The 12,302-nt window shown below is 40.1% G+C and overlaps 2 protein-coding genes across 2 annotated transcripts; one reads left to right on the forward strand and one right to left on the reverse strand.

Annotated features, from left to right (window-relative positions):
• The first annotated feature begins 1 nt into the window (after position 1).
• On the forward strand, positions 2–2,201 carry rpp38 (ribonuclease P/MRP 38 subunit). Its single transcript, XM_063879641.1, has 2 exons — positions 2–127; positions 794–2,201. Exon 2 carries the CDS (start codon positions 798–800, stop codon positions 1,626–1,628), a length of 831 nt encoding a protein of 276 aa, XP_063735711.1. The 5' UTR covers positions 2–127; positions 794–797; the 3' UTR covers positions 1,629–2,201.
• An 80-nt stretch (positions 2,202–2,281) lies between these two features.
• Positions 2,282–12,284, reverse strand: nmt2 (N-myristoyltransferase 2). Its single transcript, XM_063879639.1, has 12 exons — positions 12,070–12,284; positions 11,545–11,662; positions 10,584–10,725; positions 9,651–9,769; positions 9,444–9,535; positions 9,224–9,340; positions 8,959–9,129; positions 8,747–8,855; positions 8,447–8,617; positions 8,193–8,360; positions 7,733–7,870; positions 2,282–4,939 (listed from the first exon to the last, which is right to left on the reverse strand). Exons 1-12 carry the CDS (start codon positions 12,180–12,182, stop codon positions 4,919–4,921), a joined length of 1,479 nt encoding a protein of 492 aa, XP_063735709.1. The 5' UTR covers positions 12,183–12,284; the 3' UTR covers positions 2,282–4,918.
• Positions 12,285–12,302: the final 18 nt, after the last annotated feature.

The raw sequence follows: 12,302 nt of genomic DNA on the forward strand, positions 1-12,302 counted from the left end.
TGTTTGTCTTGTCCCTTTGTAAATAAAGTTATTTCAATTCAAACAAAATGGCAGCGCCCTGTAATCAACCACCCGTGTTGTTGGACTGAACCGAGCACCAGTATAAATAAGTTAACGTAAAATTCAGGTAAAGTAACCTAATGTCACTTTTGTTTGTCAGGCATGTTGTCGACTGTCATACTGTTTATGCTGTAATCATATCAGTAGCCGGTAAAACTTCAGAGAAATTATTTTTAAACTCTTGTTAAAATATTATATTACACCATCAAAAATCACAACTGAAACAATGCCATGTTATTTAAAGTCATAATTATTACTATTTGTTTATTTTGTTGATTATTGTTATTTGTACTGCCTAGCTCAAACACTGTTACATGTCCTGACGGATACAGATTGAAGTTCAAGTCTACACAAATGTTTGATAAATATCCCTTTTAATATGGTCAGTATATATTCTTTACCACGAAATAATCTGTGTGGTCTTTTGTTGTTGTAGTGACTTGAATGTATTATTGTCATTATCATTTATAATGCTTTTTACTGTTAGTAATTATTACCGGTTTGTTTTGGCTTTTATCTTAACTTTGTGTACCTGTCAGTAATTTCTGTACGCTGTTCTGTGCCTTCCAAACAAAGAAGGCTAATATAAAAAATGTGATCTATGTCAGAAAAACGATAATGGAGACACTTCCTAAATATGTTTGGCATGTCTGTAATTGTTATTACTGATATTGAAAGGCTCTACGTGTTGTGTAAACGTGTATCTTAATTACTTTTCTTGTCTTTATTTCAGAGGTATGGCTGCTGCGGGAAAGCCAACTAAAAAAGAAAGCAAGAAGTACATTCCGACCAAGACCTCGTTCACCTCACCATTCACTCCAAAATGGGGCACACTCCCCCAGGAAGACATGCATTTCATCCTGAACACTGTGAAGGCCAAGCTGGTTTCCATGGGCCTTGAGAAGAAAGAGTTGAAAGTGTTTCGCCCCTGGAGGAAAAAGAAAGACCAGAAACCTGCTGCTACACCAGAGCCTGTTCCCCAGGTGAGTGAGGTGCAGATGAAGGATTCTCCTAAAAACGGCTGGACAGATGTGGCAGCTAGGAGACAACTGGCCATTGGGGTAAATGAGGTCACCAAAGCTTTAGAGAGGAACGAGCTCAGACTGTTGCTTGTGTGCAAGTCTGTGAAGCCCAAACACATGACGGACCACCTGATAGTGCTGAGTGCAACTAGAGGTGTGCCGGCCTGCCAGGTGCCTCGTCTGAGCCAGAGCGTGTCGGAGCCGCTGGGACTGAAAAGTGTCCTTGCTCTGGGATTCAGAAATTGTGCCTCTAAAGATGACGAGGTGTTCACTGACACTGTTGAGGCCATTACACCCAGAGTGCCCTCCCTGGATGTGGCATGGTTACAAGGTGCAGCACCCAGACTAACATCTGAAGACCCTGTTGACATGGAGGAAGAAGAGGAGGTTGGCCAGAAGCAGGGCCAAAAAAGGAAAGTAGAGAGTGAAACTGAGGATGTCACAGAGTCTGCCTCCTCCTTCACTCTTCAGCCTCTCAAAGTTAAAAAAATAGTTGCTAACCCTGCAAAGAAAAAAAAAAAGGAAGAAGTAAAATCAAACAAATAAGAGAGACTCTGCCTAAATAAAAAGGACCATTCCTATGTTTAAGTCCAATACGTTTTACCCCTGCTGGTCCTAAAGCAGGATCCTGTCTTGGATCAAATGCTAATGCTAATAATATCACTGTTTTTAGTTTTGCATTTTCCTTACATATTGGTCAGCCATTGGGTTATAATCGTGTTTGCCAGGACTTGAAACTGACTTGAGATAATTGTGTAATTCGTTACAAATAAAGAAGTTGACATCATTGGTTGGATTGAGCAAACCTGAGGAAAGTGTGGCTCTGTTAAAGTTTGAATTTACTGGTTGCTGAATGGAGGGTCGTCCAACTAAAGTATAGTTTAGATGATGGCCTGCAGTTTAATGTCTTAGAATAACTTGTTTAAATTGTTTTAGGAACTGGTATGAGCAACTGATTTTTTTAGTGTCATCTCATTAGCCAGATACAGGCATAACATAAGATGTGTTTGTGTATCTGAATTAAACCTATTAAACTGGGTGGAGAATCATTCTTTATGTTCTTTAGTAAATATGACAATATAACAAACATTTCAGACCAAAATAAATGTAAAAAATGTTTAGGGGCAGTCTATTTAATATTTCGCAGGGTTAAAACTGTAATGTACACGCCCGTCATAAAATAAAGTGCATCACTCATGTCCCTTTTTACAGTGAGTTTATTCAATCAAATATCCATGCTGGTATAGCCGACGTGTGTTGAAACAGATTGTTATTTGCATGGGGATCATGTCTTAAATGATGCTGGTAAAGGTTCTTCAGCTTTTTCACAGCTTACAATGGATTTGAATAAAAAATATTGTTCTTCAGTTAGAGAAAGCTGTATGTCATTTCAAAAGTACCCCCACCCAGGATTCTTAATTTAAAAAACAAAACATCTTTAAATAAGGCAGGTACTTCTGGTTGAGTTCTCACTAAAGGGCGTGGCTAGTAACATCAACGCTAAAAATCACAGCAGCAAAACTGACATGCTCAAAGTTCATTCAAACAGCTGCAGGCAACACATCTGTGACACGACCAACATCCATGAGGCACGCCGTTGACTCAGTGTTAAATTAATGCCGACAACATCTGTCTTTGTCAACTCATTTAAACTTTCAAATGTTAAAAAAAAAACATCTTCGAGCCCTGAAGCGCTGACTGTCCATTGGTTGTCCCTTTCTTGCTAATATATAAAGAAATGAGAAGAAAATTACATCACATACAGAACAAAGATGGCAGCAGCCTTTACCTCTCGTGTTTTGCAGAGCCACGTGAACAGGAGCATCAAACACAAAGTAACAGAGCAAGAAGACAATACAAAAATTAAAAAAACATGTTAACCTTTGAATACCACAGCAGCTGCAGCCCAGAACAAGTGCTAACCGTTTTTCATCAAAGATCTCCATCGCTCAGTCAAGCACAGGGCAACACATAATACTCCAAACCCTCAAAAATCTGTTTCAAAGTTTCCTATTTCACTGAATAATTTTGGGGAAAAAAACAGGAATTGTCTTAAGACATGTTGCAAAGTACAATTATAAATACAAAAACTGTTCAAATAATTTTCATTTAGCTGCACAACACAAAAAAAACTGACCAACAGTATATTTCAGACGCACAAAAACAGTACCATTTAAAAAAACAACAACCTGGAAAACAGGAGAAATTCAAATTTTAAATCGATGCGGTAATTGACACAGGCTTTTGATATTTAGCAACTGTGCTCCGAAAACATGCCATTTGATATTTTATTCCCCAGATATTTTAAATGCTGTGATCAGTTCTCTTTGTTATATTTAACTGACTTCAGGTGAAGGAATTGATGGTTATTTCTGGGTTAACAGACATGTTTAAGTGTTGTACTTCTGGACAATCAGCTGCATTACTTACTCACCAGCTTGCAAAAGGCAGCTGAAAGTAAGAAGTATTTTCTCTGTGAGTTGCAATGACTAAATTAACAAAAGAAAACTAACCTTGGCTTTCAATAACACTTAACTGGGAACCATTTTCTAAGTAGGTAGGCCAGAGTTATAAGTATCTCTGGACAATAACAGGCTATTTTTGGATTAAATCTGAATCAGGGTGAGTCCACTCTGGTTAGAGTTTAATTGGTTTTGTTTCTCGGCCCTGCTTGTGCACTCAGCATGTCGTCCTTTTTTTTGGGCTCAGTAACATTTGCTTTCTTTTTAACTGAACATATAATTCACATGCAGGTAAAACCCTATGCCGAATGAGCGTATCAGTTAATGTGTTTTATTAAAAATCCAGTCCAGAAGCTGGTTTATAACAAGAAACGGCTCACATCCCTCGTAAAAACCAAGGTTCTACAGTTTGTACCGCAACACATCTGGTTTGAAATCTGACCCTTTAAAAAAAAAAAAAAAAAGGGCTCTTTTTCTTTTTAGGAACTCAAAAATTGTGCTTCATTGATGCAATACATTCTTCATCAAAAACCACTTTAAACCAACGTTGTTTGAACAAACTCAGTGACATCTAAACTACCTAAGAGGAGAACACTTTGGATCAGCCCTCCCAAACCCCAAAACTCAAACTACAGGAATAAATATGATCTGGCTTTAAATGTAACTATATTTTTAAACAAAAAAAGGACATGTATATAAATGCACCAGTTGAATGAGTCCTTTCACGAAGATATCCTTTGTGTGTATGTGTGTTGTTTGACAGTTGAGATATTTTTTTTAAATGCTTGAGGAAAAGAGTTTTTTCTTCTATAAGTCAGCTATCACAGAAACATGTTCTTAGTATTTCTAATTCTACTGTCGCCCAAAACAGCCAGCAGATAAACTTCTGACCACAAAGATGGATAATAACTCGTTAATGTCTTGAACACCCCTCAGTGGGGACACAATAACTTATCGTTTTGTATTGTGGTCATGTTTACTTTGTTGATAATCATTTACATATTTCAATGTCAGTGAAATAAAAAGACATGCCAGTCCATGGTAACGAAGTTTCTGCTGAGGAAAACAAAATTCACAATGTCAAGGCATCCTCTGTATGTTTTAAATGTGAGTGTGCATGTCAGGAGCGTTGTACTGTATGAGTTTCTCAGGCATAGCATGACTTCACATTCAGGATGTTGATGATTTAAAGAGTGTTCACCTCCAGGTGAACGCAGAAGGGTTTTTTTAACCGTCTTCCGTTCTCCAGGTTGGTTTTACAGTTGTAGTTCTCATTGTCTAGCTTGAGCTACCTGCATGTCCAGGTTAGGTTCAGCTAGAGGTCACTAACAAACCTCTTCATCAGTGTTTGTGTAGCAGCCAGGAAGAGACGTACTACTGAAGAACGAGGCCAACCTGAAATATAAACAGAATAAAATAGAAACAATTTGGAACTGAAGTGTTGGAGATGTATACATCTTTAAATGATACATGGAGAAGTTGTTAACAAATATTTACACAAAATACAGTATATGACAGAGCTATTGTTACAGAGCGAGTTCATTGCAAGCCTAAGGTAGGTGTAAAAATACATCTCACTAACTAACTCCTTTGAAAATAAAGGGACACTTAGTTAATACTCAATCTATGAGTGATACTGATTCTTAGCTTTGGGAATATCAAATATATGCAAACTAGATGAGTTGGAACATTACATCAGTAATGCCACCGAAGTAACAGTGCAACAAATGTGTACATACTGTATGCATGGGGATGTTTCTTTGGCACTACAACCTACTGTATATCAGCTGGTATATTGGAGATAATAGGATACAGATTAGAGGATTAAAATGTTTTGATAGTGCATTACTATTTATTTCAGATAATATTAAATCAATACATTTGATTTCACTTTGATTTGACCAACATAAAATGTGTTTTCAACATATCCACATGTTGCATCATGTATAGAGTTTAAGAGCTGCAGAATTGGCAGTTATCAAGCTACAAAAAAACAGTGTTGCCTTAAACTGCAACATCTTTTTCAAATATTCTCACAAAAAGGCATGAATAGGCGATTGTCCGTCCATATTTCTTTACTGTAGAAGTGTAAAATGAGCCCCCCTCTCATGAGAACACGCACAGGGAATATTAAATTAAGCCTGGGTTAACAAACACAGTTAATAAACGTCATCCTGGTAGCCATTATCGGTGACCAAAACTAACTGCTGCTTGCCAATATAAATATTTGTTTTAATATAGCTGATATGACAGTGGTTCTTAACCTGGGTTCGATCGAACCCCAGGGGTTCGGTGAGTCAGTCTCAGGGGTTCGGCGGAGGTCAAGACACACACCCAACTCATATGATTCGTGATGACACGCCCCGCCTGGCCATCACTGGCTGCAGGTGATCACGCTACATCGCTTGGCCTATCTGTGCTGCAGGGAATTTGGTGCGCTCAGTAGACGACTTGTGACCGTCATGATGGTACGTCTTTCTTAATATTTGAATCCCTTCATACTAACTATGTCGAGCAAAAAAAGAAAGTGGTCGGACGAATATGTACAATATGGATTCACATGTACAACGGAACGTGATGGGAGTCAGCGTCCTAACTGCATGATTTGCAATGCCAAGTTGAGCAATTCTAGTCTAGCACCGGCAAAGCTAAGGGAACACTTCCTTAAGCAGCATGGAGATGGGGAATACAAGAACACTTGCTGAATTCAAGGTGAAGAGAGCCAGATTCGATGAAAAGGCTACTCTGCCTGTTCTCGGCTTTGTACCCATCAACAAATCGATCCTCACAGCATCGTACGAAGTTGCTTACCTGATCGCAAAGCAGGGCAAACCACACACCATTGGTGACACACTCATAAAACCAGCTGTCTTTGAAGATGGCGAATATCATGCTGGGAAAAGCGGCTGAAGTTAAGTTATCCCAAATTCCTCTTTCAAATGACACCATCAGCGACAGAATAGAGGACATGAGCAAAGACATCTTGGCTCAAGTAGTTGCAGATTCAGAGACAACAATCTTTCGTGGGATATGGTTTCTGCAGTTTGTTCGGACGGAGCTCCAGTAATGCTGGGAAGAAAGTCTGGTTTTGGTGCGCTAGTGGAAGCCGATGCACCACACATCATTGTTACGCATTGTATTCTGCACAGGCATGCGTTGGCAACAAAAACCTTGCCTCCAAAACTGGCAGAAGTATTAAAAATTGTAGTGGAATGCGTGAACTATGTACGAAATAGTGCTCTGAGGCACCGCATCTTCAGTGAGCTTTGTAAAGAAATGGGCTCTGAATTCGAGGTACTTCTGTACCATTCTAACGTTCGGTGGTTATCCCGGGGACAGGTGCTGAATCGTGTTTTTGCCATGCGTGTGGAAGTTTTTGCAAGAGCACCAACATTGTCATGCAGATTGCTTCAAAAATTCTGAGTTCATTCTCATTTTAGCGTACATGGCTGATATCTTCGCAGCTCTCAATCGTCTCAATCAGCAGATGCAGGGAGGTGGAGTCAACATCATCGAAGCGGAAGAAAACCTGAAGGCTTTTCAAAAAAAGCTTCCATTATGGAAACGACGAACAGAGAACGATAACTTCGCAAACTTTCCCCTGCTGGAAGTAAGATCGAAGATGTGTCTGGAATCGTAGACATTTCTGTACCCGTGGAATTGAAGCAAGCAATTGCCACGCACTTGGATGAGCTTGCAAAGTCTCATGAGGGATACTTCCTTACAAGAGAGTCATATCCAGCATGGGTGAGACAGCCGTTCACGTTTGGTGTTGAGACAGCAGATGTCAATGATGAACACCTCGGCGAAATTATTGAAATTCAGCAGAGCCAGGTTCAACAACAACTCTTCAGAACAACAACGCTCGCACATTTCTGACCTGGTCTCTCAAAGGCACTAGCAGAAGTCACACTGATTTGCAGTAAGTATTCATTATTATGTTTTTGTTTTTGTGTGAAAATCATGTTTTACTGGTTTTGTTCTTTGAACACAGTGATGTTGATGCACGGCTCATTTTGTGCACCAGTAAAACATATACCTATATCTTGAATTTGAAAAAATCACATTTTATTTTTCCAATAAACGAGGGTTCGGTGAGCGCGCATATGAAACTGGTGGGGTTCAGTACCTCCAACAAGGTTAAGAACCACTGTGATATGATGAGCTCAGACAAATCATGCTTCTGACCTTATCAGGGTCCATAGGGGGACATTTCCAGTTGTAGAGGTAATACTGCAGATTTCCATCTCCTATGCCAAACTTGAGCTTTTCCAGGAACACCTTATTCTCCATTAGATCCAGGGCATTGAACACATCAAACCCTTTCTGTAAAACGAAGGAAGTCATAAAGTAAATACCACAATCAATCACAGAACAGCAAAAAACTTTAACTCCTAAAACTGCAGATTATTTATTTAAGATGCTACCTGTCTTTTTTCATTTTCCTAAATTTAAAGTCATAAAGGGATATTTTGTGTTTTTCAAAGTGGGGTTGTAAGATGTACAGTAGAAGGCAAGAGTCTAATCCAAATTACCATGAATAAGTACCTCATACAACCCCACTTTATAAAATTCTAACTCATAGAACTGGTTAATTATTTGGTGTTGTCATGCGTTTAGCATCAATCTGCATCGAGTGTGACATTACCAGCTTGGCCAGGATCAGAGCATCATTCATTAAGTCCAGTAGTGGGGTTTGTGTATGAACGTTGTAAAAAGAGTAAGCAGCCTTCAGGCTCCTATGTAGAGGGTGATGCATCACGGTCGAGGGCAGAGTGTAGAAACTAGTGAAGTCTGTCAGTACACCACCAGCACCCTGAGAACAGAGACGCACAACAAATGTTAAAACGTATAGAAGAATCAACAGTAAGTATCTTGAGGATAGAAAGTATTTTTAGATACCTCTACTACAAATGTGTCAATGATGTTGTCCTGCGGCAAGAACCAGTGAGACACCTCTTCTTCTCCCATAGAAGGAGCAAGCTGGAAGCGTTTAAGGAATTTCTGTAGCAGCTCAGTGACTTGGGGGATGTCACGCCTCTCCATCGGCCGCAGACCTGGGGTCTTGGTGCTCTATATGAGGTGTAGGGTGGAAGAGAAGGAAAGAGGGAGAGAAAGAAAGAAAAAAAAGCTGATGTAAATTCCTGCAGTCAATAAGGATGGTAAGGATTGATCCAGGGTTGACAGGTGTTATTGTTTTACATCTGGTAGTCTGTAGAGCTTCATGGTTCTTTGCAGAGTCATGTTTCGGCTCAGGTGGGAGAACTTCACTTCCACAAGCTTCCTGGGGTTCAAAGAACGATGCCAGTACCTGACAGAAAAAAAGAGCAGAAAAAGCCAAAGCGTTAAGGACTATTGGTTTAAAAGGATGTATGATGCTGTGTTTCAATGTGTTTCAATACTGCATAGCATACCTGCATGTGGACACAGGTTTAGGCAGTACCACTCCTGCTGTGTATACTGCCTGGAATATTCCTTCTATGTTCACCCTCCGTGTGATCTCTCTGATGAGCACTGGAGCAACACGCTTTGAGCGCAGCTTCTTATGGACGCACAGGAAGTTGATTTCAACCATTCTCTTCAGTCTGGAGCAGCAGAAGGACAGAAGATGTGTAATACAGTGAAGGTTTAATTTCACTGTTCTGATTTCAATGCATATGATCAGTAAGGAGCACTCACGTGTCATAGATGCGTATATCTGCAGGGATGGCACTGATGAAGCCAACAAGCTTCTTATTTGAGGACACTCTCACTCCACAATGCCACTGTGGTAACCAACCAGGGGGACGCAGAGCCCTGAGAGAGGGGAGAGGTTGTTATTTGGAGAACAGACTATGGGTACTTTAAATACACATTTTGGGGGGAGTTTATTAGATCAACATCAGAGCTGAAAGCTTACCATTTGAGAAAGTTTGGTGAATAATCAAATCTGAACATGTTGTCATCATCCTCCACATAGTTTTCATTTAACAATGTGTACAACTCCTTCAGCTGAAAAAGACATCACACAATTTCTTTAGTGAATCACTTCTACACTTAAAAAAAAAAAATCAAATCTAGAAAATGATCAAATCAGCAATCAGTCTGAGATAAACACTGTACTTACTACATCTGCATTGCTGAGATCCAGAGTGTCCCACATAAAGCCTTGAGGTAAGGAATATGGCTCCTGTCTAATGTTTTCTTTGTCAGCTTCTATCGGCCCGTGACTCGTCACCACCTCATCTGCAAAAACAGCACAACTCTTGTCAAAGATATAAAAACATTTCAATATATTTCTATTCGACCTGTGATTTTGCATTTTGCTCAGGTGACAATGCTCCAGAGAAGACACCAACCATTAATATGTCTTACCAAAATGCTAACAATAGGCTATAATAACACAATCTGCTTCTGTTAAAAACAGCTTAGTCAAAGGCTACTACGCATTTCTTAAGAGTAAACCTCGGACCTCACTGAACTTCACAGCTGGCATATTTTTGGGACACGCGTAGAGAAACATACTGTAACAAAAGAAAACTACTCAGATGACACAGAAAAAGTGTCAACAAAGACGAGTTATCCAGCCTCTGCAGAAAGCCTAAGTTATACTTGGTGGAGTTATAGAAGCAAATTAAGCAAATGCTGTAATCCTGCATTGGCCAAACTGATGACTATTAAACCTCTAAATCCTGGAGAGTTCCTAGGTACAAATTGCTCTCATTAAAAGCCTTATGCAAACTTGACATCCACTTTATCAAACAAAACCTGACAGGTTCAGAAATCGCATTTTGGTTAATGTGTTCTGCTCTGTTTTGAACTTAACACAGACGGTTTACGTGCATTTCACCAATGCCTGGTTGAATGTCAAGGGTTACTACACAGTACAACAACAAAAACAGATGCTTTGATACTCAAATCTTGGTATTGCAAATAGATTATCTTGTGCCTACAGATTATGGAAACCTCTGTTTATGGATATCAATGATATTTGATATAATGATATAACTTAAATAAACAATTCTTTAGCTCACTCTGCCTAAATTAAGTACATACTTACTTAGCTTTGGCACAGGCTGGGTGTCCCAGAACTGGTACTTGTGCTTGGATGCATCATCAATGCTCTTTGCTGGACCCTGGCAGGACAGCAGCTCCATGGCTCTTTGGATGTCCTGCAGCTTCTGAATGGGCAAACCAGGATTCTACATGTAGAGAGGGGACACGTAAACTAATAAGAACATGTAACACACAGTTAGTATATAACATCTCAATGTCCTTTATACATAAAATGTAGCTGACACAACAGAGGGCATGTGTAAGGCTTATAACCTCTTCCAATAAAAATCTAAACCCCGAAGGATGTTGGATGCAAGGTCAAGTCATATTTGACACTAAACATCAGATTATTGATGATGACCCATGTCCACAGCTGTTATTCAGTTTATGTACCGGTCAAACACTGTTCTTGAGGGTTTGTTTACTTGTCCTTGTCTCAGGACAAGATTTTTGTAAGAAACATGAGAAACCTAGTTATTCATATCCCAGCATACTGTACATTATCCAGGTTTGCGATAGTGCAGGCATTTGTTGTATTCCTGGTAAATTGGAGTGATGCATATTTAATTTTTTTGACAAGGTCTGTTATTCTATGAATGAAACTTGGGAGTAAAAGCTTCAGCTCAGCACGAATATGCACTCAATAAGGGACATATTTATCCAACAGAATACCAGAAACGTAATGATAAAAGGTAATGAGGTAGTGAATGAATAAGATAAATAAAAATATAGGTTTAAAGCGTTGTTATTAGGAACCATAAGAGCAAAGTCTGGACCAATATAATCCTAGTCACACAAACATGGTTTTCTTGTGTTGCGGCCTGTCTGCAAGACCTTATTCCTTGTGTCCCTTATCGTACTCCTAGGACCTTCTCTACCATCGGCCTGGCACTAGGTTAGTGGGTAATGGTTTCAAATGTGGCCTGAAATGGGTGTGTTTCCATCTCAGTGGGTCCTCATCGCACCTTTATCTCCTGAGAGTCAGATGCAGAATCAGACTTGGCTCCCCCCGAGCTTGGCTTCTCTTTCTTCCTCTTCTGCTTCTTCTTCTTCCTCTTGGCCCCCAAATCTCCCCCTGGACTCCTACATATGTGAACACAAACATGTAATTAAACAGGGGTTGCTGAAATGGCACACAGCAGCAGTGAGCTAATGTTAGCTACCATAGCAACGATGACAGCTGAGCTAGCCTAACGGTAGCTAACTAACGGTTTGTCTGGATGGCATGTCATTCAATCAGGACGCTAACAGCTAACTGAGAGCAGAAACATGTATCCGAGGGTACACAGGGATCACACACCACAAGTGACAACACTTTAAGGTTTCAAATGAGCACTCGTATGAAATGACGGCCTTATAGCAGAGAGCATGGCTGTTTTTGTGTCTGCTAATGTTAGCTAACTGCGCTAGCCGTTCCCGACAGAGCACACATAAACACAAACAGGCTTCCTGAGATAACTGCGCCTCCCGACCGGACAGGCCATCCTCACCCTTGCAAATGCTCATTCTCCTCTTCGTTGTCGCCGTCTATCCCACAGGTATCCTGGTCGTCTAGCTCCAGGCTCTGCTGACTGGCCGCAGATTCACTGTCCTCCGCCATCATAAAAATGTTTTTAAAAATTGCAGCCAGCCACCGTGTATGATAGAGATCACGGGCAGCGGGCGAGAGATGGAAAAACAAAGAAGTTCCGAAGGAAAGCGCACCGCTTAGAGGCCAGTGTGG

Source organism: Eleginops maclovinus, chromosome 3 (genome assembly GCF_036324505.1).
Source record: "Eleginops maclovinus isolate JMC-PN-2008 ecotype Puerto Natales chromosome 3, JC_Emac_rtc_rv5, whole genome shotgun sequence".
NCBI classification, from domain to species: Eukaryota; Metazoa; Chordata; class Actinopteri; order Perciformes; family Eleginopidae; genus Eleginops; species Eleginops maclovinus.

Bases quoted from the DNA above. Each gene is read 5' to 3' on its own strand.
- rpp38 (XM_063879641.1), top strand. From the start codon at position 798: ATGGCTGCTGCGGGAAAGCCAACTAAAAAAGAAAGCAAGAAGTACATT.
- nmt2 (XM_063879639.1), bottom strand. From the start codon at position 12,182: ATGATGGCGGAGGACAGTGAATCTGCGGCCAGTCAGCAGAGCCTGGAG. The intron at 10,726-11,544 runs GTGCGATGAGGA...CTCTACATGTAG, and splicing joins CTGACTCTCAGGAGATAAAG to AATCCTGGTTTGCCCATTCA. The intron at 8,361-8,446 runs GTATCTAAAAAT...CTCTGTTCTCAG, and splicing joins TTGACACATTTGTAGTAGAG to GGTGCTGGTGGTGTACTGAC.